At 44.3% G+C, this 26215-nt stretch overlaps 1 protein-coding gene across 1 annotated transcript in view; it reads right to left on the bottom strand.

Moving 5' to 3' along the window:
• Rad54b (RAD54 homolog B) overlaps positions 1–26215 on the bottom strand; it is a 71612-nt gene that overhangs the window by 12276 nt on the left and 33121 nt on the right. The window contains exons 4-9 of the mRNA XM_057790785.1: positions 18085–18279; positions 16266–16547; positions 12989–13151; positions 10800–11025; positions 8736–8943; positions 6461–6600 (exon numbers count right to left, since the gene is read on the bottom strand). Of these exons, the coding sequence (XP_057646768.1) occupies positions 6461–6600; positions 8736–8943; positions 10800–11025; positions 12989–13151; positions 16266–16547; positions 18085–18279 (1214 nt within the window). The remainder of the gene's footprint in view (positions 1–6460; positions 6601–8735; positions 8944–10799; positions 11026–12988; positions 13152–16265; positions 16548–18084; positions 18280–26215) is intronic.

The raw sequence follows: 26215 nt of genomic DNA on the forward strand, positions 1-26215 counted from the left end.
ATAACCAATATTTGGGGGGATTTCCAGACACCTTTGACCAACAACTCATGAGGAGACATCTCATAAAGATGATACCAGGCTCTCTTACATACTCTAGTGATGGAGGTGGGTCATCTTTCTATCTGTTGTTTCATTGGTTAAGTAATAAAGAAACTGCCTTGGCCACTTTAATAGGACAGAAAATTAGGTGGGTGGAGTAAACAGACAGAATGCTGGGAGAAAGAAGCCGAGTCAGGGAGTCGCCATGATTCGCCCACTCCAGACAGACGCAGGTTAAGATCTTTCCTGGTAAGCCAGCTCGTGGTACTACACAGAATATTAGAAATGGGTTAGATCAATATGTAAGAGCTAGCCAATAAGAGGCTGGAACTAATGGGCCAGGCAGTGATTAAAAGAATACAGTTTCCGTGTAATTATTTCGGGGCATAAGCTAGCCATGCGGGCGGCTGGGTGCCGGGGACGCAGCCCTGCCGCTCCTATTACAACAGAGTGGCGAAGAGCGGCAGGGCTGCGTCCCCGGCACCCGGCCGCCCGCATGGCTAGCTTATGCCCCGAAATAATTACACGGAAACTGTATTCTTTTAATCACTGCCTGGCCCATTAGTTCCAGCCTCTTATTGGCTAGCTCTTACATATTGATCTAACCCATTTCTAATATTCTGTGTAGCACAACGAGTTGGCTTACCAGGGAAGATCTTAACCTGCGTCTGTCTGGAGTGGGAGAATCATGGCGACTCACTCACTCGGCTTCTTTCTCCCAGAATTCTGTTTTGTTTACTCCACCCACCTAAAGGCTGGCCAATCAAATGGGCCAAGGCAGTTTCTTTATTAGCCAATGACCTTCCTCCATCACTCTAGGCTTATGAAAGGGAGCTTTATACCCTGTTTAGGACAATTATGCTCATGTGTGTGTGTGACATAGAATATATCATTATCATTGCTTGGTTACTGACACCATGGAAACCCTACTCTGAAAATAAGCCTTCATATGACAGTTGTATGACACACATCTTTAAAATCATCAGCAAGGCTTAGGGAACTTCTCACAAGACCAGGGAGAAGGACTGTCAGCTTGAGGTGGGGACAGCAGAGCGAGCCAGTGTCTTCTGGGCCTGACAGGGCCACTGCACCCATGGACTCCACGGGCTCACAGCAGCTGTGCTGCGGAGAACACGTAAGGGCTGTGCTCATGGTCTGTGGGAGGGGATCCGAGCCCCGGCTGTGCTGCGGAGAACACGTAAGGGCTGTGCTCATGGACTCAGAGAAGGGCGTGGGGCCATCAATCCACACGGGATTGGCAGGGCAACCATGTGTAGAGATATGAATGAAATACATTGTATGCAGGTTATGAAATTCTGAAAGAATAAATGAATTTAATTTACTAGCACAGGAAACTGTTGAAACTTTCAAAATTATTATACACTGTTCATTACATAAATGTATATTTTAAGTCAAAACATAATATTAATAAAATATATGCTTAAATTCTCTATAGAATCCTTTGAGCATACAAAAACTTGACAGAGAAATTTAAAAATTTCCCTCATATAAATATTTATTCCCATATATAAATACTCTCCTTACATTTTAAGAGTTTAAATTTTGTTACAAATATAATAAAGCTTTTAAAGAAAAGATAGAAACTATAGCTCTATACAGAACTATCAGAAATCTAAAGTCTATTTTAATCAAGCAGAAACAACTACTTTGAGCTGGTGAGATAGCTCAGCAGGTAAAGAACACTGACTCGTGTATAATCCCAGGAACCCATCGTCCACAGGATGGAAGACAAGAGCTCCTGAACGCGTCCTCTGAGCACACACGTGCTGAAGCATGCATGCTGCACATAACACAGGAAAACCTCAAGCTACTGGAATGAAGCTTGGTGCAAAGAGGGGAGATTCGTTCTGGCTCATCTTGGATCCTCCAGTGTGTACCTCTTAACCTTTGATCCACTTGCAGTGTTTAAAGTGTGTGTTATATTAGGCTGGGTGTGGTGGCACTTGCCTTTGATCCCAGCTCTTAATAGACCCAGCAGATGGACAACCTGGTCTAGACAGTGAATCCCAAGCCAGTCTGGCCTAGATAAAAAAAATCCTGTCTCAAAAACAAACACATTAGGTCAATAAGTAACTAACACTATTCTTATAATCTAGACCATGAACATTTTCCATGCAATTATTAAATATTCGCATAAGTCATTATTTTACACTAATTCTGAATTGTGTAAAATGCTTAATAAAATATATGCTGACAGATTACCTTTATAATTTAACTTCTCTAGAACAAGATGTGGCACTGGAGATGCTGATCAATTTTTAAACTGCTTCCTAGCATATAAGAAGCCCTCGGTTTAATCCACTTCACATCAGATAAAACTGTGTTTGGTGGATCAGGTCAAAGTCAGCCTGGGCTACAGGAGACTTTCACCAAAAACACACAAACAATAAACAAAGTAGGGTTTAGTGTTGTGCATTGGAGGAGGTGGGGTGGGGAGCACTGGGGTGTAGTTTATTGGACACAGGATATCACAATGTAGCCCTGGCTATCCTGGATTCACTATGTGGACCAGAACTGCCTCAAACTCACAGCAATCCTCCTGCCTCTGCCTCCCTGAATGCTGGGATTAAAGGCATGCGCCATTACATCTGGCAGAATGTGGGGGAGAGAAAGTGTGTGAGTGTGTGTGTGTGTGTGTATGCACTCACATGCGTTGTAGCGAGCTGCGTGAAGCCACACCTGATGGCAATGTAGAGAGCTGCGTGGAGTCGCACCTGATGGTGCTGGCTCCCGCCCTCCGTGATCCCGAAAGCGAGTGCTCTCTGTGATAATCAACTCCTATGGCTAAAGCCTGACTTATGCTATTATCATGCAATGACTGTCAGCTGCTTGCATATGCGTGGACCTATGGGCAGTGCCCACCTGGCAATCTGGGGTTGGCAGCCCAGGCCTACTTAAGGGCTGGGAGAGGTTTGCCCGAGAGAGGAGAGAGAGAGGGAGAGAGATTTTACAATTGTCAAAAGGTCCTGAATAAAACTGCAGTGAGAAGAGCTCCGGTGTTGCGCGTCCTCCTTGCTGGACGAGGGTGGACGCAACAGTTGGTGGCCTGGACGGGGACAAGACAAGTGGTGCCAAACCTCTCTCCGTGGAGCCCAGAACTTGCTGCAGTCAGGGGGTGCACCAGATAATCCTCAGGTAAAGGCTGGGGATCCGCGAAAAAAGCGGGTTTTCCGCTCTCACCGGTAGAAGGGAGAGTGGGGGTAATAGGGCCGCGACTATAGCAGACGGATCAAAGTGAGAGCCACAACCAAAGTGGATGGTTTAAAGTGAAAATAAAAGAATGGGATTTTAGAATGGGCGCTTCAACATCACACCTGATTTTTCTGGCTCTTAACGAGCTGTTAAGGAGCACATTGGAAAGATTTTTGACTGAATGTGACACAATTGTTCCTTGGTTTGCCGTCTCTGGCAATCTTAATGTGTCATCCTGGATCAAGCTTGGTAGAGATCTGAATTTTGCTGCAGAACAAGGTACGCTAAGGAAGGGAGTTAGATTCATGTGGTTTGAATTACCGAGACCTCCTGAGTTTGCAGTGGAGAGTGAGCAGCTGCGGCTCCAAGGCCAAGGAGCTCCAGGCAGCTCCAAGGCCAAGCAGCGCTGAGGGTCTGCGAAGCTGCAAACACCCAGGACCTGCCTTGAGGACCAACAAGGCCAGAACGCTAGGCCACTCCCACAGAACGCTAGGCCACTCCCACAGAACGCTAGGCCACTCCCACATAGAAGTGCAGCCCAACCAGGGCTGTTCTGCGCTGCCACGCCTCTGAAAGACCCTCACCCCGGGTATATCACCCAAACTGCTAGCATTTGTAACGCCACTTGGAAGGCCAGTTCCTCATAGTAGCAGAAGGGCTGAAAAGGGTCAATTCTAAAGCAGGCAAGCCCGCCAAAACAGGATATCTGTGGTCAGGAGGAACAGAAAGCACCCCGGGTAGACTGTGCCCACTCAGCGACTTATCTGATTTCCATGGAATGGGGAGCTTGTCCTCAGCTCAAACTCAGCCTAAGCCTTGCCACATTTGTATGACCCAATCAGAACCCTGTAACCAGGCATCTCGCTTCTGTAGCCGTGCTTTTTGCTCCCCAACCCTATAAAAACCCCCTGCCCCAACCATGTGGCGCGCAAGTCTTCCGAGAGACTTGTCGCCCCGGGTACCCGTGTATCTGAATAAACCTCTTGCTGACTGCAGCCACTGGTGGTCTCGCTGTTCCTTGGGGAAGGGTCTCCTCAGCAGGAAGACACTCTCTGAGGGTCTTTCAGCCTCCACCTTCCAGCTCGGTGGGGGAGGTAGAGTCTCCACCTCTCCCCAGTCGCTGCCGTTACCTGCGTCCAAGCGCAGCTGGAAAATGGCAGTAAATTGCAGTAAATACCCTTAAGAATGCAACGTCCCCGCTCAGCAGGAAGTAGCCAGAGAGACTGACAACGTCCAAATTCCCTATAAGATAATTTAAGTGGGGTCCCTTCAGAGCAGCAAGCCTGCTTTCCTGAGTTCTGCTCCACTCCATGCACCAGTCTGGACCCAGAACGAATGCAGCTGGGGCAGAAAGGCAGCTGGAGCAGAGCTTTGCTAGGTGGCTGTGGTGGAAGGCACATTGCCTCAGCAGTCGGTGCCTAGCCTGGCGGATGCCACAGCAGTGCTAAGAGTATCAGCAAAGCAACAAGTGCTGGAGCTGAGACAAGCTGGAGCACAGACCCCACAGGGCTGCCCGAGAACGCAGCGTAGCTGCAGGGCAAGGAAAAGGTAATGGCAGTTTTAGGCTCTGCGCGCTACTGAAGAGTCTGCGACAGAGCGAATTTAAATCAAGAGACTGCCCTATTGTAGGAGCAGGTACCTGTGTGTACTGTTTTAGCCAAAGGGTTGGTAGAATACCATAGCCCAAATGGGAGGTTGGGTCTAGTGGTGATTGGGAACCCTACTGCTGGCAATCTCAACACCTGTTGTCATGGGCATTTATCTTTAAATCCTGTGTAAGATCAGACAACCCATGAGAATGCAGCATATGGTCATTTAGCAGAAGCAGGATCAGCTGAGCTGCTAGGGAAGCCAAAGAGGTGCACGAGGGAGAAGGTGTCTTCCATGCACTCAGCTGACAATGAATGTGCCACGGGGGTATGGCAGCTGGGGTATGTTAAGAGAGGCAAGTCCATACCCTAGTCTGTCAGACATTTCTATCCATCCAGGGCTGTGTGTGACCAGCATTCAGTATGAAAGATTTAACCCATGCAGCTAATCTGTCTAAAGAATTGTCTAGATATCTTTTAGGTAATTGGTCTGGTGAATTCAAAAACAACTGGAAAAGCTGCGGATGACGATTGCGACTGCAGATTCCACACGCATGGATACCAGCCTGGCAGAAGGACTATCCTCCTAGATCACTCCATGGATCATCTGAAGGAGTGGGCGGGAGTAGGAGCCCTAACAGGCTTAATGGTACTTGCCTCCCTGGTATGCCTATGGTGCATTTGTCACATAAGGGTTTCACAGCATTGCAATGCAGTTATGATCATTCAGGCCTTCACGGCCATTGAAGCAGGACAGTCTCCCCAAGTTTGGCTATCTTAAAAGAGAGAGAAGCGAGCACAGGATGTGAGGCTTGCGCACTGCACTTGAGGTAAGCATACATCAGCCTCAAGAAGAGCAAGTCTGATTGCATGTGGGTTGGTGTCTAACTCCCACCTCTGTAAAAAGACACCGGACAGGTCTAGTGTTCTCTGGGTGGATGACACCTGGACGGACACTAGTACATGTTCCATTTTTAACAGAGATCAGACCTCTACTCTTGCCTGTAGCTTTACAAAACAAAAAGGGGGAAACTGTAGCGAGCTGCGTGAAGCCACACCTGATGGCAATGTAGAGAGCTGCGTGGAGTCGCACCTGATGGTGCTGGCTCCCGCCCTCCGCGATCCCGAAAGCGAGTGCTCTCTGTGATAATCAACTCCTATGGCTAAAGCCTGACTTATGCTATTATCATGCAATGACTGTCAGCTGCTTGCATATGCGTGGACCTATGGGCAGTGCCCACCTGGCAATCTGGGGTTGGCAGCCCAGGCCTACTTAAGGGCTGGGAGAGGTTTGCCCGAGAGAGAGAGGAGAGAGGGAGAGAGATTTCACAATTGTCAAAAGGTCCTGAATAAAACTGCGGTGTTGCGCGTCCTCCTTGCTGGACGAGGGGGGCCGCGACAATGCGCGTCTTAAATAGAGTCATACTTTGCAGCCCAGGCTGCAATCAATGTTTTCTTTACAATTTTAGTGGTGCTCTCTTTAATAATACATAGAACAGTGGTATCGATTATTACTAGAAGTACCTTAGATTTAATAAAATACGGTATATAAGTGAATACCAAAATTATGATTCTTCCAGACATACTGCATTTTAAAAAATCATTAAAGTGAATTATACCTTGGAAGAAGAGGGCTCTCTGGACATAATGATGGGCTCCTCATATATTTTCCTGTAGGACAACAAGGAGCCTAATATTCCTGGATTAACAAAGTCCACTAATGCAAAGAACTCTTGCAAGTCATTCTGCACGGGGGTACCTAGGGAGAGGAAAAGTGATGAGAGGTTAGAGTTGTCTTATATCACAGGTTTCTAAAGAAATTCGTGCCTTCTTCTCTGACAGCAATAAATATAAACCAACACCCTAAACCTCGGAAAGAACAGCAAAATCAAAGCTTCAAATATCAACAGTCGTGTGAATTTTTACATGTAGTTTTAGCAAAGTGTCTGGGGACAGGCTGTGGAGTCTGGATGCTGGTGTTTTGAACCCACCTTCCCCTTGAGTACCCTGAACAGGATGTTTACAAATTCACCACCTGGCTAAGGGTCAGAGCGTCAATTCACATAAACACCCAAGTACTGGGTGGCTAGTCTTGACAACTCTGGTTGACCTAGAACTCAGTATGTACAGAAGGCTGGCCTTGAATTCAGGAGCCATCCTGACTCTCTTCCAAACGCTTGGGTCATGGGAATTCAGTGTCACCCCCTAGCTCAAAGTCACTTTTACAGCATAGTTTTAAATATCACCACTAGTAATGGCTAATACTAGCCCAAGAACCGAATTGTTTAAAAATGTGTTACCCCAACTTGCTACAAAAAGGAGGCAGAGTTGGCCCTTCTCTATTGCTATGGGATACTTATATCTGTGAGAAGTCCTTCTCTCTTCCAGTTACAGCTTCACAGGGGGCTCTGGCATGCATAAAGGACACACGGAGGACAAGATCACACAGATATCACACCCACAGTTCATTCCAGAAGCATTCAATCCAGTAGGGAATGTGGGGCGGAGGGATGGCTCTTTCAGAGAACCTGGATTCAGTCCCCAGCACCGTGGCAGCTCCCAGTCAACAGAAACTTAGTTCCAGGACACTGACACCCCCTCCTGGCTTCCATGTCCACATGCACATACAGCAAACATTCACAGAGATATACACATACATGGAAGTAAAAATTTTTAAGCATAAAATGCTAGGGAGTGGAACCTTGAGCAGAAAATGGAGAGACTGGTAAGTACTATTAGAAGTGGATAAAACTTCCTTCCTTCTCCTGCCAGAACGGCAGACTGAAGAACGGTGACATGAAAAGCAAGTATGAGAGGGAAGTTACATTGGGAAACTCAGACTTACCAGACTTTAATAGGCCTTAAGCTAACAGAAGATGGAAGGAGACTTTTGTATTACACATGATCTGCCCACCTTTCCTACAGACTGGGCCAGGAGCGCTGCCCGGCACCAAGCTATGCACGGCAGCGCACACAAAACATAGCTGGAGGGGACGCGAAAAGCTCACCACACGACAGGGAGTCCCGGTTACGTGAATCCACTCCCCTGGCCCTCACAACTCTACGACATGAATGCCAACACATCCCTGTTTCACTGTGGGAACCCACAGAAGTGGACTAAAGGTCAGAGTTCAGAACTACCCTTGCTCCCTCAAGGTTATGACAGGAGGTTTGACTGCCAGGATACTTTGACCTAGGCTGTGGCTGCATGATGCTTTGGGCACTGAGAAGGTGATTACTTTGTTCTCTGTGTCTTGGTAAGTCTTTTGCCTCCCCCTCCTTTCTGGATTGGGGTATGTAAAGCCTGTGAGAAATAAACATAAGGAGAATCTGAGTATTTACTGGATGCCCTCACGACTATATTAGCTGTCTCTTGTCTCTTTCTTAACCCTCACACTTCCCTCACACGGACAAATAAGCTGGCAGGACCCGGTAGTATCTTGAATTTTGCATGCAAATGGATGGAATCAGAAAACACTATCCTGAGTGAGGTAACCCAGACCCAAAAAACCGAATATGGCATGTACTCACTCATTAGTGGACTCTAGCCATAAACAAAGAGCATCGAGTCTATAGTTCATGATCCTAGAGAAACTAAGTAATAAGGTGAACCCAAAGAAAAGCATATATAGACCCACCTGGACTGGGAGTGAACAAGCATGGGAACAACCTACATTCTTTACTCTGCCACCACTAAGTTTATTCTTCAAAGGGCCCAGAAACAAGGCTGCAGAACTTGCACAGGGACTGGAAGATTCGGTCGATCAAATCAACACAGGCCTACTCATATGAATTCCCCCAACACCACTTCTTTTTATGTCAAGCATCAGATTACAAACGGCAAAGGTTCAATAGGCAAAAACCCCATCATGTTTCCCCAGAGTGACCACTAACCAGTCAGGATCACTCTCTTCTCACAAGGGAGGCTCAAGAGGGCTGCAGCTGTCTTAATGCTGCTGTTCTTCAAACGATGCCCCTCATCACAGATCAGAAGGTCAAATCTTACAGTCTTAATTAGATCTAGGGAACGAAGTAACATTTCATAACTGATGACAAGAACAGAATAAAATGTAGAATTGATGAATTCCTCAACTTTATGATCCTAAAGAGAGAAAAATAATATTTAATAAATCATAAAGAGAAACTATGAAATCAAATCTAAGCAGCATATTTGCCAAACAGTAACCAAAGACAGAATCCATTAGTTCATCCTGTCTTTTCCCACTGAGCTATGCCAAGACGGTTTCAACAACAGGCAGTCCCAGACGCTGACTCTAGAAAGTCATTTGTTTCTTTTCCTCCTTCCGAGGGCTCCTGGGTTTTCTCCCCCATAATTCCTTTAGATCCTACCAGCAAGGGACCTGACTGATGAACATCCTAAGTCAAAGGATCAAAACTACCCGTGAGCAACAGAACCTCCTTGGCACCAACAAAGCCCCACATAGCTGACCCTAATGTAACAGTCAACTGCACCAGCCAGCCCAGGGACCCCGGTGCTACCACAAAAAGCCTCCCTTCTCCCTGGCTTCGCTGGAAAAGCCCTCTAGCTCACACGATGGAGAGAGGAAGGTCTGCTCTGTCCTCCTTTAGGACCAGTGTATGAATCCCAACCTAGGCCTCCATCCTTATGACTATATCTAATCCTAGTCAACTCCCAGAGGACCCACTCCTAAAAACATCACAAGCTCCTGGATGACTTCCCAAGGTTGACTTATAATACTTTGATTTGAAATGGTAACAAAAAAATTAATAAAACCATTCTGTTTTTTATTATTCAGTAAAACAAATTAAATATTTAACATTTTATTGTAAAATGGATTTTGGAAGGTGACTGACTGCATGCAGGGCTAGCAGGCAGCCTCTGATCAGCTCCCCCCTCAGATACTGACAGGCACCTCCTGGGTCCCTGTGTGAACATCTCAGCTGGAAAGTGTCTACATCAAGGGGTGCCCACAGTGTCTCCCACGCCCTCCCTGCCTCCTGGCCATGTGTTCATGTTGCCCCATCCCGAAAAGGTGAAGAGACCCCCTCTTCTGTCACTACCATGCTGTCTCTGGGCTGGGGCCTGAACTCTGCTCAGAGCCACGCTGCCCTATTGTTCGAGAACAATATTTTCAGGTGTGACTTTGGTTTATGCTGCATTTCTTTAACTCTGTGAAGCTGTGATTCTTTGCCTGTATAAAACACCTGATGGCCTAACAAAGAGCTGGACGGCCAATAGTAAGGCAGGAGCATGGCTAGGAGGGGCTGGCGGGCAGAGAGATAGAGGGAGGAAACTGAAATTACAGAGATAAGAAAAGAAAAAAGCCCAGAGGAAAAGGGTAGTCAGAATAATTTAGGTTAAGAAAAGCTGCCAAGATCATAAGTAAGAATAAGCCTCCATGTGTGATTTATTTGGGAGCTGAGTTGAGGGCCCCCCAAAAAGTCAAAAGACTAAAAAGTCAAAAGAGTAAAGAGTAAGTAACAACACCCTGTCTCGCTGTCCAAGTCATTAATGACTCTCCTAAGGAACTCCACTCCCAGTAATCCAGCTCAGCGACCTCTTAAACCACGAAGCTAGTGTGTTCCGAGCACTTTTAATGTAAACTAGGCTAAACTATGACGCAGAAAACATTATATGAATCGTGTGTGTGTGTGTGTGTGTGTGTGTGTGTGTGTTCTTGGTGCTCCTGCCTGACCTTCACAGTTCTGGGATTACAGACGTGTCCAGCTGCGTTTCTAACTCATGACATTATATTATCACACCGCAAGAAAACGAGCACGTGCTCACTGCAGTCAGCACCTGAACATGTGACTCTGCGGAACCAAAGGCAACCACGCCATAACACCCTGAAATCAAAACTCCATTTCTGGGCAGGGACTTATGGAACTGCACACACTCCGAAGCTAAAGCTGAAGCTGACCTACAAAGCCAGCTATCTTAAGAACAGCTAGGGCTTAACCCTTTAAAAATCCCACCTGATCAACGGTGAATATCTTGATCCTCTCACTTCCCAGCCATTTCTGAAATTCTTTCCTCCAATTAGTCACCAAGCTGCCAGGGGTGACAATAAGCGTCTTCTTTATTACTGGCTTGCCTCCGTAAGGCCCTTGACACTGTAGGGTCCAGATGAGCGAGATACATTGCAGAGTTTTTCCTAAGCCCATCTCATCAGCAAGAATGGCACCACATCTGCCATGTGCTCTGTTTGGAGTGATACTTTCTTGAGTCACAAAGGCAAAATATGTCATGCCCTGATATCATCAAGAACAGGAACCTGGTAATAAGGACTCTGGAGATTAGTGTTTCATCTAGCTGATTATAACCTATCAGTTTTGAATCTTTGACAGTTATAACCATTATATATTGTGAACTAATTACCAAAACATGACGTTTCTCATCACTAACATTTGAACACATTTTTAATCAATTTCAGTATTAGACATCAAAACAACTCAAAATATATTGAAACTTTAGTCAGCAAGATCTGAGCTGAAATTGTGTAGAATATATTCTACAATAAGAACTTATCAATCTCTGACAGACTATGGAATCCTCAATCAAAACAGCTTAGGTAACAGTCTGACATCTTACAGTTAATATAACTTTAAATGAAGTCATTGGAAGCATTTCCCAAATCATACATCTTAGGCTGCTTTATATCTTAGCTGTTAGATAGCTACATGACACTTAAAAGTTACAATAGCCAACAGAATTAAGTTTATTACTGAAAATATCAATATAGTTTGTTAAATTGTATTCTATTAGAAATTAGGGCTAATAAGCAAAGTCTGGGGAGATGGTTCCATTTTCAGCAAAATGAAGACCTAAATTCAATCTCACAACCCATGTAAAGAACCAGGCATGGTGGGACACACTTGTAATCCCACCATGTAGAAGCAGAGACAGGCAGATCCCCAGGCCAACTCCAGGACAGTAAGAAAGCCTATCTCAAGGTACAAGGTAGATGGTACCTAAGAAATGACATCTGAGATTGACCTCTAGTGCCCATGTACACAGACACATGAGTGCATGCACACACACATACATACACACATACACATGCACACACATATACACACATTCACATGTACACACATACACATGCACACACATACGCACACATACATACAAAGAGGATCAATAAGCTCATTAAGAGTCACTTTCTGTGGGCTCTGTTCTGAGAGGAACGAAGACATCAGTGCAGGTTTTACTACTCCTTCCTGAGTGCCCTTCAGAACTCGGCCATGAGCATCCTTCAGATTACTTATGCTCCTGCGAGATGCAAGTCAAAGAAGCGGTGCTTCCCAACAACCACACTTTTTGTAGGCACGCATCTTCGTGAGCAGAGAAGTATAAAAAGCATGGATAAGTTTGGAACTAGATCTGTAAGAAGCAGTTCAGTGTGAAAGTGAGGGTTAGGTGACAGCCCTGGTGAGGCTGGACAAGTACATACAAACCCTGGATTTGATCCCCAGCATAAAAGTGTGTGTGTGTGTGTGTGTGTGTGCACACATCTATAAACATATTAGATGTACATTTGTTTGTTTGTTTGGAGGTTGAGACAGCGTTTCTCTGTATAGCCCTGGCTGTCATGGAACTCACTCTGTAGACCAGTCTGGCCTGGAACTCAGAGATCCACCTGCCTCTGCCTCCTAAGCGCTGGGATTAAAGGCGTGCACCACCACCGCCCAGCTCATGTACATGTATTTATATTACAGGTACATTTTAGAAGCCATATGGTTTAGAGAAAAGAGCTTTCAACCTAAAGGCTGATCTTTCGCACTCTGTATCTAATGCTGCCTCTTACGAGCCATACAACTGGGAAAGTAAATCTCTATTCTTATCATTGTCCATAGAATGAACCTGGTATTTTCCCTACCTAACTTACAGGGTTTTCATGAGGAACAAGTGAAAACAGTATTTATAAAAAGACTAAAATAAATGGATAATATGGGGGTGGGGTTACTTAAGGTCCTTGCTCCTGAATACCTACTTCTCAGCAGGACATCCTGCACATGGCTTCAACCAAAAACCACTGTGGAAAAAAATGCATGCATTTAGTACAAGTTGCTCTTCCTGCCAGCTAACATTTATGGTGCAGACTTGAGGTTCATTCTGTCAGATTCTTCTCAAAACACCTAATTGTTGCCATTTATTCTCCTACCTCATTCCCATCACACACTCATAGAGGAAGATGACTCCATCTCGCTGATGCGGTCGGAGGTGACGGACGAGGTGAGGGTCTACCACCACATCCACAAGAGGGGAGCAGTTCCTACTGAACAGCCGCTGGTGGTTCTGGTCCGGCTGTGGCATCACTAGGGAATCTTAAAAAGAAGGCCCAAGTCGAAAGGCAGTATCACTTTCCGTAACAACATTATCTCATTCCCATCACTTCTACACCAGAACAGCTTGTCATCGTGATAAGGTGAAGTGTGTGTGTGTGTGTGTGTGTGTGTGTGTGTGTGTGTGGACTAGGGATGGACACACACCTATGATCCTAGCACTCTAGAGGCAGAAAGAAGAGAGGGAATTCTGGCCAAAAGAGAAAAAACAGAAAGAAAAGAAAAGGAAGAGAAGGGAGAGGAGAGGAAGGGCGGGGAGAAGAGAGGAGAGGAAGCTGTGAATGTTATATTCTCTGACGTGTCACAGACAACTGAAATTCACTTTTGTCTAATCGGTAAGCACAGCATCCTATCTCTCAGAGAACAGAGAGCCACTCCCATTTGAAGGCATGGGTAAGAATCTGACAAGATGCACTTGCCAGTGTTCACAGATTCTCGTTCTGCAAAGACTTCCCAAGCTGCCTTTATCTTAAGGTCTGTACACACAGACAGAGACCATCACTTCTGATAACATTAATCAGAACTGAGAGAGAATTACAAAGTTCCCATTGATTTAACCGTTATTATTGGCTTAAAGTTAACTATTACACTCATGAATGTCAAATTCATGAGCTTTTGCAAAGCAGCATGAATTGACCAACAAATGATAACCTAATTTTTTAAAACAGGTAACACCACTTAGAGGATTCACTAAAATACCCTCCAAAGACAAAAATCAAACATAATAAGATGACTGACAGTTGATAAATCTGAAGATAATTAATCCATCAAAGTTGGTTGTGGAGTCTGTTTGCATGTTAGCAACATAGCTAAAACTTAATTCAATCCAAGAAATAAACAAGAAAGAAAAGGGAAAGAACAAAGGGATGAGAAAGGGAGAGAAAATAGATTTCAGTCCATTGAATAAACATCTAATGATTGTAGGATTAGCCATGGTCAGAGAGCTCAGTTCAGTTCACAGTTAGCAATGACCCATTCAATCCATCCCAATAGATTCCCTCTTAAAACAGCTGCTTTGTGTTCTGCCACATTATCAGTGTATAATCATCGGCGGATGCTTTCTTCTATAGCCTGAGAACTCTCCCTCCTAATTCAAAGGTTAAAATCATAAAGACGGCTGTATTGCAGGAACTGATGGCCCTAGACATGATCACAGAAACCCAACAGGGAGCCGGTTGTGGTAAACACCATGATCAAAAGCAACCTTGGGGGGAAAGGGTTTTATTTTATCTTACAGCTTATGAGTCCATCACTGAGGGAAGCCAGGGAAGACATCTGGAGGCAGGAAGAGAGGCGGAGGCCACCAAGGACACTGCTAACTGGCTTGTCACCATAGCTTGCTTGTTCAGCCTGATTTCTCATAGCATACAGAAGCACCAGCCCAGGGGTAGCACTACCCACGAGGGCTGGGCCCTCCCACATCAATCGCCAATGGAAAAATTAAAAATGCATTACAGACTTGCCCACAGGCCAGCCTTACAGAGGCATTTTCTCCATTGTGGTTCCCTTCTCTCAGATAACTCTAGCTGTGTCAAGCTGACATGAAAACTAGTTAACACACTGCTAATGCTCACAGAGAAATGCTGCTTCTGTGCTGGTGGCCAGGACAGAGGAGCAGCAGGTAGCACCTGAGCTTCAGGAGTGTGACCCACCAGAGAGCAAGACACTGAGGGGTGAATCTCTGATAGGCAAGGTCCCAGGGGCCTTGGCTTCAGAATGTCTCTTCTACTGCTGTGCCTCTGCATGGTTGCCACCGCCATTTTTCTCTGGCATCTGGAATGGTGTGAATGGTGTGGGGGATCCCCACTGCCTCTCATGTAGTGTGGTTATCTCATGGAAATATCCCATCCTGCTGGGCATGTTTACCTGTGGATTATTATGAAAATGATTTCTTCCTAGGCTGTGCTGTTCAACTGAAGCAATGATTTTATACAATAGTGTTAGTTTAAATAGAACTTTGATGCAAGGTTTTTAACAAATGTAGTAAGGGATTATGATAGAGGTTAGTTTAGTGGGAAAATTAATACAGGTAAAGGCAGGATATAGTGTTGCTCCCACTCCTGACAAAGCAGGGGCTGCAGAGGATATTTGACTTCAGCAGACAACTCCCAAAGTATTTGATTTCAGCACTATTCTTTATGTCAAAAGGTATATCTGAATATAATCTTCACCTGTAATTTTCAATTTTTTTCCTTTTTTCTCCACCCTCTCTCCCTGCCCCAATGTGGGATTCCCTTCTGTATGTTGTGAATACCACTGGTTAATAAAGAAGCTGCTTTGGGCCTATTGCAGTGCAGAATAGGGCAAGGTGGGAGTTCCAAGCAGTGAGATATAGAAAGAGAATAGGCAGAGTCAAGGAGAAGCCATGTAGCCGCAGAAGACAGACACTGGATGCCAGACAATACACAGATTAATAGAAATGGGTTAATTTAAGATATACGAGCTAGCTAGAAATGTGCACAACCTTTCTAGGACAAGCAGTGTTTTAATTAATACAGTTTCTGTGTGCTTATTTCAGATCTGGACAGCCAGGAACAAACAAGCAGCCTCCACCTACACCCCCGCCCCAAAGACAGGGTTTCTCTGTGTAACAGCTCTGGCTGTCCTGGAACTCACTCTGTAGATAAGGTCGGCCTTGAACTCATAGAGATCCGCTGTCTCTGCCTCCTGAGTGCTGGGATTAAAGGTATTCCTATCCAGCATAAAATTTTGTTTTTAATTTTGTATATGTATGTGTGTAGGTGTGTGCATGATGTGGAACGGATATGAGACCAGAGGACAGCTTGGGGGACCTGGTTCTCTCCTTCCACCAGGAGGGGCCCAAGGATCAGATTCAGGTCATCAGACTTGGCAGCAGGTGCCTCTACCCACTAACCCATCTTTCCAGTCCCTCACCTGAATTTTTTTTTTTTGTTTTATTTAGTTTTTGGTTTTGAGACAGGTCTCAAAATGTAGTTCAGACTGGTTTTCAACTCACTATGTAACCTAGGCCTGACCTCAACCTTTGCAAATTTTAAAACAAAACTTAACACAGTTTGCATGACAAAATCTCTGGACAATGACCACAGAAGGCTCGGGTTATCTTTACAATCTTACTTGGTGTGTGGGGGTCGTGGCGGGGCTTGCAGGTCTGCCAATCATTCTGTCTGTTCTCCTTTGACTGACCAGACTGGCACACACTTTTGAAAGGGTTGGAAGAGCATTTCCTGGCAGCCTGGGAACTTGGGACTGTGGGGCTTCCACATCCATGCTGAAAACACTTGCCACTGCTGAAGTCATCAGAAGACACTGTACCCAGGATTTCCACTTCTTTCCCTCCAATCACCAGTATTTGGCCCTCTTCTATGTTTTCAAGCTCTTTTAATTTATATCCGATGCCTATAAGAAAGAAAATAAATTAAATGAACTGACATTCTAAGAAAACTTAGTAATAAAATAGTCAACTGCCCATAACCATACAGAATAAACACTGTATTGTACATACAAATTACGCTGTATATCTCATTAGCCAGAAACATAATGTATTATTCTGATTTAAGAACAATGACAGATGAACAAGCCTGATGACGCAAGCTCGATTCCAAGAACCCACATCAAACACCAGATGTGTCTCTATAAGGGGCTGCCCTGTGTGGGTGCTGGAAACTGACTCGGGTCCAGGAGAAGAGCAGTGTGTACTCTCAACAATAACGCTCTCCCCAGCTCACTCCCAGCATACTTATGGTAAGATGGGAGACTTGGAACAGGAGAATTGCTTGAAAGCTCTTGGAAAAGCTATTGGCTGAAGGAGCAGAAGGAGCCCCCACAGCACATACCCATACACAGAAATATGCACATACACATAATTAAAAATTAAATGCTATTATAGTTAACATTAAAAGAGTCATATTTTAGAAAATACAACCAAATACTTGCAAAACATCTCACCTTCAGATTTGCAGTGGTGCCCCCTGTGAAGCATGCTCTGGTCCCTTAACACTGACACTGCAGCTGGTAAAAACACTCACTGGACGTTATCTTACCACCTTCTAGTTATCAGTTACACTGCCTTCTCCTTACTAAGCTACAAAATATATATAATACATAAAGCTATGTGTTCATCCCATATATATAATCACAATATATATAAAGCTATGTGTTCATCCCATATATATAATCACAATATATATATAAAGCTATGTGTTCATCATATATATAAAATCACAATATATATAAAGCTATGTGTTCACCTCTGAATCTTTACTCCAACACAGTAGCTGGCACATGAGCTGAAAAGCAAACAAGCCATAAACCATATTTTAAGTGAGCAAATGAATATGTACAACAGATTTTATAATCTGGCCAAACCCAAACCTAAGTAATAAAGGACAATACATCGAACTCTCCAGTGTGGAGCCCCTGGCCTGCCGACGGCACCAATGGCGCTGCACTAGGGCGAGCTCCGTGGGAATACTGTGCAGCACTAACAACGGCACCATCCAGTCCGCTGTGCATCTTGTCAGGTCTAACCTTCATCTCTGTGTTCTACAGCTCAGTCTTTCCTGAGCAGCATGGAAACTGGATAGCACTGAACTCCTATCAGTGACGGCCTTTACTATCTCAGTCACTTCACACTGGGGGTCGGGGACCATGACAAACTGCTGAATCTCAGAAGAGCGCCAAGACAGCGGCAGCTCGTTGGCGCCTATCAGACAAAATTAAACATAGGATGGAATTTGCCTAAATGAGCTAGCATAGCTCACGAAAGCACTGGGTTCGCTATTATGAAGGATATGATGTAGCACACATAGTTGGGGCACAAAATTCAACAGCACCCCAATTGTCCCTTTATAAAACCCAACTGTACTTCAATGCACAGCCACAAATAGACACTAATTTCAGACCAGATCATAAGACAGGTAACAGACCACAATACCTCTTCCGATATCTTTGCCTTCCAAATCTTTCAGAGTGAAGGACCTCCCTTTTACAATAAGAATAGCATCGCCTTCCCATTTCTTGTGCTTTTTCTTCGAAGCTTTACACCAAACAACACTGAAATATTTAAGCAAGCTACTAGGTTCCTCTTCTTGTGCCTTGGACTCAATGATTTCTTCAGAGGCCAAATGAACTGAAATAAAAAATAAATTTAAAACATTATTATTGAGAATGACTTTAATATTCAAGCATCAGGATCATTCAATCAAAAGTAAATAGGCACAGAAAGACATGGCAGTATATTCCACCATTCATCCCAGAGTGCTGGAGGTAGAGACAAGAGGATCAGCCCAAGGTCATCCTCTGCTCCCTAGTGAGGCAACCTGGGCTACATCAGACTCTGTCTGTGATAGTGATAATAACCACAGTAATAATCATATGCATAAGAAAATCAGAGTGTATTAAGAAAGAATATGAGCGTATTTGTAGTGAGATGGCTCAGTGAGTAAAGGCACTTCGCCAGGCCTGACAATCTGAATTTGGTCCCAGAAACCCACATGGTAGAATGAGCTCCCCCACAATGTCAACTGATCCCCAATTACAAGAGCCTCCAACACCACAAATAATAATAATAAATGCAAAAAAAATGCTTTTTCAGTATTTGACATGGTCATTTTGGCATTTTAGAAACTGAAAGATCCAACACCAGGTACAAACATTACCATGAATGCAATGTTTTGTCATCCATAAGCCGCATACATTCAACTGAAATAGAGTAATGTCACCGTAAAACCTTTGGGACCCCAGATATTAAAGCTGTTATTCCAACACCTTGTCATGGAGAAATACATAAAACTATGTTTTAATGACTGATTTAATTAACACGACAAGCTGAGGAAAAGATAAACTTGCAGAGTTCTCTGAAAATTAAAAAGTTAAATTTTTTCTTCATTCCTTCCTTCCTATCTTCATTCATTCATTTATTCATTTTGGTTATTCAGGACAGGGTTTCTCTGTGTAGCCCTGGCTGTTCTGGAATTCACTCTGTAGACCAGGCTGGCCTCCTGCCTGCCTCTGCCTCTCAGTGCTAGGATTAAAGACATGTGCCACCGCCTGGCATCTTCATTTATTCTTAATTGACAAAACTTATACACATTATGTTGTACAACTTAAACATGTGTCTTGACTGACATCTCTCCCATCTCCCACGCCATCCCCTATCTCAACATTTGTAGGTACCACACACAAGTGAAACTACACAGCAGCTGCCTACTTCACGTGCACAATGCTCTCCCTGTTCACCCATGTGACCACAGATGACAGGATTCCCTGCTTTCAAAGGCTGTTCTATTGTGGGACAACACATCTTTTACGTCCATCTGCTGATGGACACATGCATTGATTCCATCTTTGTAGGGATGAAGTGGGAGTATTGGAGGAAGGAGTGAAGGAAGGTTCCGTGTGACCCAGGCTGGCCTCAAACACTTCTGCCTCTACCTCTCAAGTGTGGGGGCGGGGACTCCGTGCACACGCCACCACCCTCGGAGCCATGTCTTGGTTATTGTGGGAAATGCTGAAGTGAACATGAAGTCACTTTGGGTTTTTATGGCATTAGGGACTGATCCTAGGCCCTTAAATCTAGAGCCAGGTGAGCATATGCTTCATCACACATCACCCAAGGAAGCCATCGGAACAAAACAACTTATACATACGAATACACGGGAACACATGAGGCAGGGTGCTTTATGTTGTAAAATGAACCACTTAAGAGGAAGATCCAGGGGAAGTGCTGATACGAGGAACAAGGCAAGGATGAGCACTGTCCTGACTGTCCACTGGACTAGACAACGGAGACCTCAGAAAGGAAAAAGTAAAGCACTTCTCTGCACAGGCTCTGACTGCTCCTAGCAATCCCCAGCCACTCTAAAAAAAAAAAAAACGGATGATAGAGCCAATAATTCTGCAGGATCACAGAACAGAGGACTCGGGGAAAATTTGTTCTTACATGCTGAAGAAAAACAGAAAATGATGGTGCCAGTGCTGGGGACAGAGCCCAGCCCAGCAAGTCCAGCAGTCTGCCCCTGAGCTCCTCCCAGGCCTCTTCTCAACTAAACGCAGAGGCTGGCCATGAACTCACTTCATAGCCCAGGAAGGCCTTCAGCTGTGCTCGTCCTGCCTCAGCCTCCACACAGCAGGGTCTACACTGCCAGGTCTGACAAAAGAACAAAGTGTTTGCAATTCTATTCACAGTAGCTCAGAAAAAGGAAAGAAAAGGAGAGATCACACAAGAATAGGTGTATGACCCTAACCTTAGGAGGCCCATCTGGAGCACCCTACACTACAAAGGAAGGACACACCCATAGACTCACAATCTGGAGCACACTACACTATAAAGGAGGACACACTCATAAACTCACAATCTGGAGCACACTACACTATAAAGGTGGACCCGTTCATAGACTCAGGCGTGCCTGCAAACCCAGCACTCAGGAGGCTCAAGCAGAAGAGTAAGCTCCTGGTTAGTCTGGGCTAGACAGTAAGACCTTCCAAAAGGCAAATGAAAAGGACTAAGAATGACGTGCCACATTATATATAGCAGGGCGGTTACAACCAACGTGTCATAGAAAACTGAAAAGGCCCATTGGAATGGTAGCACACAAGTTCCAACCCGTTCTCTGGGAATGGTTTTGTCTGAGCACATCAGAGGGGGTCACACAGCTTGTACACTTTCAGGACCACTTTCCCCCACTGAGAAGGTCTGTAACGGTCGTCCCGGGTGACGATAGTTCACTGTCAATATTCTGTGAGAACAGAAGATGGGTGAGCCAGTTCACTCTGACCAGGGTGAAGCACCCAGCATACGTCCGTGAACATTCATATCCGTGAACATTGGCACCTTCACCGGTGGGAACAGTTTCATTAACATTAAACTTGATTTTGGTAGTCATAAATCTCAAATATATGTTTTAAGGTTATAAAAAGCTCTCAGCGAAATAAGTAAACCACAGGAAAGGTTGTTGCAGAGAAAAGCAGATTGTTTTCAAGTGTTCCAACTCTCCAGTTACTGCCACAGCTCCAGATTTCAGTGACTACTCCAGGCCGACTGCCCCCAAAGCCATTCTGATACTGATTTTATAACCTGTCAATAAACAGAGCATCTATCGCTTCCTCTTTGAAGCACCCTTCCATTTTGTAACACCCTCTGAGGTCCCTTACTTCCTTCACCGAGTGCCCCACACGCCTTTGTCAGTGTTTCCTTTTGCCTTTCATTTCACCTTTATAGAGAGCTCTTAAGAGCTGAATTGAGGGCATTCGTCTCTCACTGCACACCTTAAATTAGCTAATCCTCCTGTGGTTTCAATGCCTCGGTACCAACAGCTTTTCCTCCCCCACCCCCCGTGGACAGGAGGAGCCTGTATAACAGGCTGGCCTGGAGCTCATGGTCCTCCTGCCTGTTTCCAGAGCGCTTGGATGACATGCACCACCAAACCAAGAATTCCTTCTCTATTCTTCGAAACTAAACTCCATGTTTCTACCAATATCTATTTTTAATGTAAATGACTGGATAAGCCTTCCGTCGTCCCTAAGAAAGCACTAAGTCCCTGTGGCAGGGCGTTTTAGGGCTTTTCTGTGTGGTGGCTAATCTTCATCATCGACCTGACTGGACTTCCAGTCACCACAGAAACACACCTCTGAGCACACCTGTTTCCAGAGGCTTTGACTGAGCAGGAATGCTCCCCTGAGTGTAGCTGGGGCATTCCATGGGGTCCCAAAGTGGACTCAAAAGGGAGGAGGGAGCACCAGCATCCCTCTCGGCCTCCGAGTGCAGGTGCACTGTCATCAGCAGCCTTGTGTCCCCGGGTGGCAAGCGAAGCCCCTTCCTCACAGAGCCGTCCTGCTGTCACATGCCTACCACAGACTAACTTCCGTTTGCTCTTCTATGCGCATGTCCCAGCTGCCAGGTGAGATCCAGTTGCCCTATTACCTCGACATTATTGGAACAATAAATTACCTAAAACCTGAATGTCCACCTTTATCACTAAAGAGACCTGAGAAGGCAGATCTGCTTTAACTTCATGTATTAACGTATCGCCCAAACTGACACTTACTCTTTGTTTTCACTTCATGATTTCAAGCACCTAAAAACTACTTTCCATTGAAGAAGTAACTTTAGAAAATGACTGAATTCATTTCCATTGTTGTTCATTTTTATTTTCATATTAAAGGCTTGTTATCTTCAGATCAATTTTTTCAAAATAAAGTTTATAAACAAGATTTGATCAGTCACTTTTTGGTATTTTATTTTTCTAAACCAGTGGTTCTCAATCTAATGCTGCAACCCTTTAACCCAGTTCCTCATGCTGTGGTGACCTCCAAACATAAAATTATTTTCATTGCTACTTCCTAACTATAATCTTGTTACTGTCATGAATCGTAATGTAAGTGCCTGTGTTTTCCGATGGTCTTGGGTGACCCGTGAAAGGGTCATTCAACTCCAAAGGGGTTGCAACCCACAGGTTGAGAACCACTGTTTTATCCCTTTACTTTTTCGAGACAGTCCTTACGATGTAGCCCAGGCTGACGACAAACTCATGGTCTAGCTATATCCATCATTTCTAATTTTGCTAACAAAGTTTGCATACCTAAACTTTATCAACATTGCATCGATCTACCAATTTTTAGTTAGAAAACTGACTGGGTTTTAAGTAAGAGTTTATTGGTTGGACACAATGGTCCACTCTGCAACCTCACCCACCACTCAAGAGTCAGACCAGAGGATTTTCAAGTTCTAGGACAGCATATGCCACATAGCGAGTCCCAGGCCAGTCTATACTACACAATCACACAGTGAGGATTTTGAAAAAAAAAAAAAAAGAAAGAAAAAAACCTGGTCATGTGTTGATTATTTTTATTGTATTTGATTATCAGAGTATATAACAAAAAGGATGTTTTGATCAGTTTCTGAACACTCCCTGCTCTTCTGGAGGACCCCACCTTGAGTCCTAACACCCACACTGGGGGTTCACAACTATCTGTAATTCTAGGTCCAGGGGACCTGACGCCCTCTTCTGGCCTCCACCAGCACCAGGCACACTCATGACACACAGACAAACATGGGCAAACACCCACACACATAAAAATGTTTAAGTAGGGCGTGATTGTTTTCACATGGTCCCCAATAGTTAGCCAGAGCACAGTGTAGGTGCCAATCTGTCCTGCTCTCTGCTACGCTACCCAGGAGAACAGAACCCTCTAAACAGTCCACAACCGCCCAGAGTTAGAGGGGCACCTCACCAAATGACTGGGAACAGCTAGGCATGACAGTAGAGGTCTGGGGGACTGAGGAAGGAGCGGCACAGTTAAAAACCAGCTTGGGTTATATACTGAGTTCTGGGTTGGCCTAGATTTATATAATTAGACCTTGTCTCCAAAAAAAAAAAAAAAAGAAAGGCTGGAAAGAAATACAGAAGACTAAATTCTCAGAATCTAAAAAGCATTACTGTTATGTCCACTGCTCCCATTTCTGAAAAAGGATAATTCGGGAAACTCAGAAATTTAATTAATATTAAAACCCAAAGCCCAGCAGTATGCCCTTCTTTTGTAGATCTTTTCTAAAGAACACACGCTATGGAGTCAGAGCCAGGCCCACACTGCCTGGGACTGAACACCTAGTCTGTCACTTAGTAACTGGGTGGCTTTGGACAAAGCTCTTAACTCCTGTGTGCCCATTGGTAAGTCTACACAGTGGAAGCGGGGCAGCTGGGCGACCACTCAGTGGGTACAGCACTCACACAGCCCGAAGACCAGAGTCAAGACTCCCATCGCCAGCCTGCAACCAGCCTTCAGGAGACAGAAACAGGAGACTCCCCAAGGCAAGCAGGTGAGCCAGATTATCTGAAATAGCAAACTCTGGGTGCAGTGTGGATCCCTGCTTCAGAAGATAAGTAGAGAATTATGAAGGAACACACCCAATATCAACCTTGGGCTTCTACACACACACACACACACACACACACACACACACACACACCACACACGTGCTTGTGTGCGCAGGCAAAACACCTATGCCCATAAGTTTCTTTTGGTTTCTCTGCATAGCCCTAGCTGTTCTGAAACCCAGTCTGTAGACCAGACTGGCCTCAAACTCAGAGATCCACCTGCCTCTGCTTCCAAGTACTGGGATTAAAGGGGTGCGCTACCACCACAAGGCTATAATTTTCTTAAAATATACAATATATAAATGGCTTAGAATTGAAAATTACCTATAACTTTATTCACCTAATAAAAAACAGTGAATGTCAAAGTTCAAGTATTATATGTAAAATAAACATATATTTCTTTCCACTCAAGATCTATACAATGGAATATTACTCCACAATAAAAATGCAATGAACAACTAATAAGAGGAGAGAGGGAAAAAGAGAATACTAAAAACATAAAGGCAGTCTCATAATTAGGTTACTACTGCTATGATGAAACACCATGACCAAAAACTAGTTGGGGAGGAAAGGATTTATTTATACTTCCACATCATAGCTCATCAATGGAGGAAATTAGGATAAGAACTCAAACAGGGCAAGAACCTGGAGGCAGGAGCTGATGCAGAGGCCATGGAGGGGTGCTGCTTATTGGCTTGCTCTCCATTGCTTGCTCAGTCTGCTTTCTCATAGAGCCTAGGACCACCGGTCCAGGAAAGGCAGTGCCCACAATGGGCGGGGCCCTCTACATCAATCACTAATTAAGAAAATGCCCTACAGGCTTGACTGCAGCCCAATCCAATGAATGCATCTTCTCAGTCAAGGGCCCCATCTCTAAAATTATTCTAGCCTTTGTCAGGTTAACATAAAATGAGCCAGCACAGATAGGTTATTTTTTAAAGCAGTAATTAGAACTTACATGAAATTTTAAAACAGGCAAATGTTATGCAGGTGTGTTTGTTTGAGCAGGGTCTTGACACAGACTAGGTCAGGCTGACCTCTAAGTTGTGACGTTCTCAGCTGCTGGAATTAGGGCATGAGTCGGCACACTTGGTTATGTAGGACTTTAAACAGTTAACACTGGTGAGTGGGGCGTGAGGGAACTGGTAAGGACAGAGTGAGAGGGAACTGCAAAGTGCTGATACTCTGAGTCTTTGTTTTTTCTCAAGGCTGGAGACTGAACCCAGGACTTCCTGCGTACTAGCAAAATAAATGACTGTAAACTCCTCATGGGAGGTAGGCATATGAATATTTACTACAAAATTCTTTCAGTGTTTTGGTATGTCTGAATAGTTGGTTAATAAAATGTTTGGAATTAGAAATTGTTAACAAGTAAACCAAAACAGAAAGACCTACTAATAAAGTTCTCATGATGCATTTGCTTTAGTTTTTATTTGGAGTCAGACATGTTTGGTACCTAGCTCATTTGACAGAGTGCCTGCCTAGCATGGGTTTGATCCTATGCATTGCCTAAATGAAGCATGGTGGCACACCTATAACCCCAGCACTTGGATGGTATAGGAAAAATTTTTTTTTTCTTTTTTTTTCGACACAGGGTTTCTCTGTGGTTTTGGAGCCTGTCCTGGAACTAGCTCTTGTAGACCAGGCTGGTCTCGAACTCACAGAGATCCACCTGCCTCTGCCTCCCAAGTGCTGGGATTAAAGGCGTGCGCCACCACCGCCCGGCCAGGAAAAATTTTAAGATCATCTACAGGTAAACAGGGAGTTCAAAGCCAATCTGTTACATCAAACTGTCTCAAAAGCAAAAAATAAATATTAAAATAAGCAAATTGAGCTGATGAGTGACATTTTTATTTGCATTTACTCATTTATTTTTCATTACTTACAAAGCAATTAAAAAATAATATAATTTCAAATTATACCTACTAGCTTAATCAATTTGAAAGACTAAAAATACATTAATCATCCTGGTGGGGACACAAGTACCTAATATATTATTTAAAAGAACACAATAAAAGTACATGTTTAAACAAAGAAAACAGAGATAGTATCTCAAAAATGTATACAAAAATTCAGAACGATTCTGTTCATTTTAATTAGATTGCCTAACTTACAAAGTTACTCCTGTATTTATAGACTATGTACTTCATTTACTTCTTAAGTATTTACAGTCAAATATTTTATTTTGAG

This window comes from Chionomys nivalis, chromosome 16, assembly GCF_950005125.1.
Source record: "Chionomys nivalis chromosome 16, mChiNiv1.1, whole genome shotgun sequence".
Taxonomy (NCBI): Eukaryota; Metazoa; Chordata; class Mammalia; order Rodentia; family Cricetidae; genus Chionomys; species Chionomys nivalis.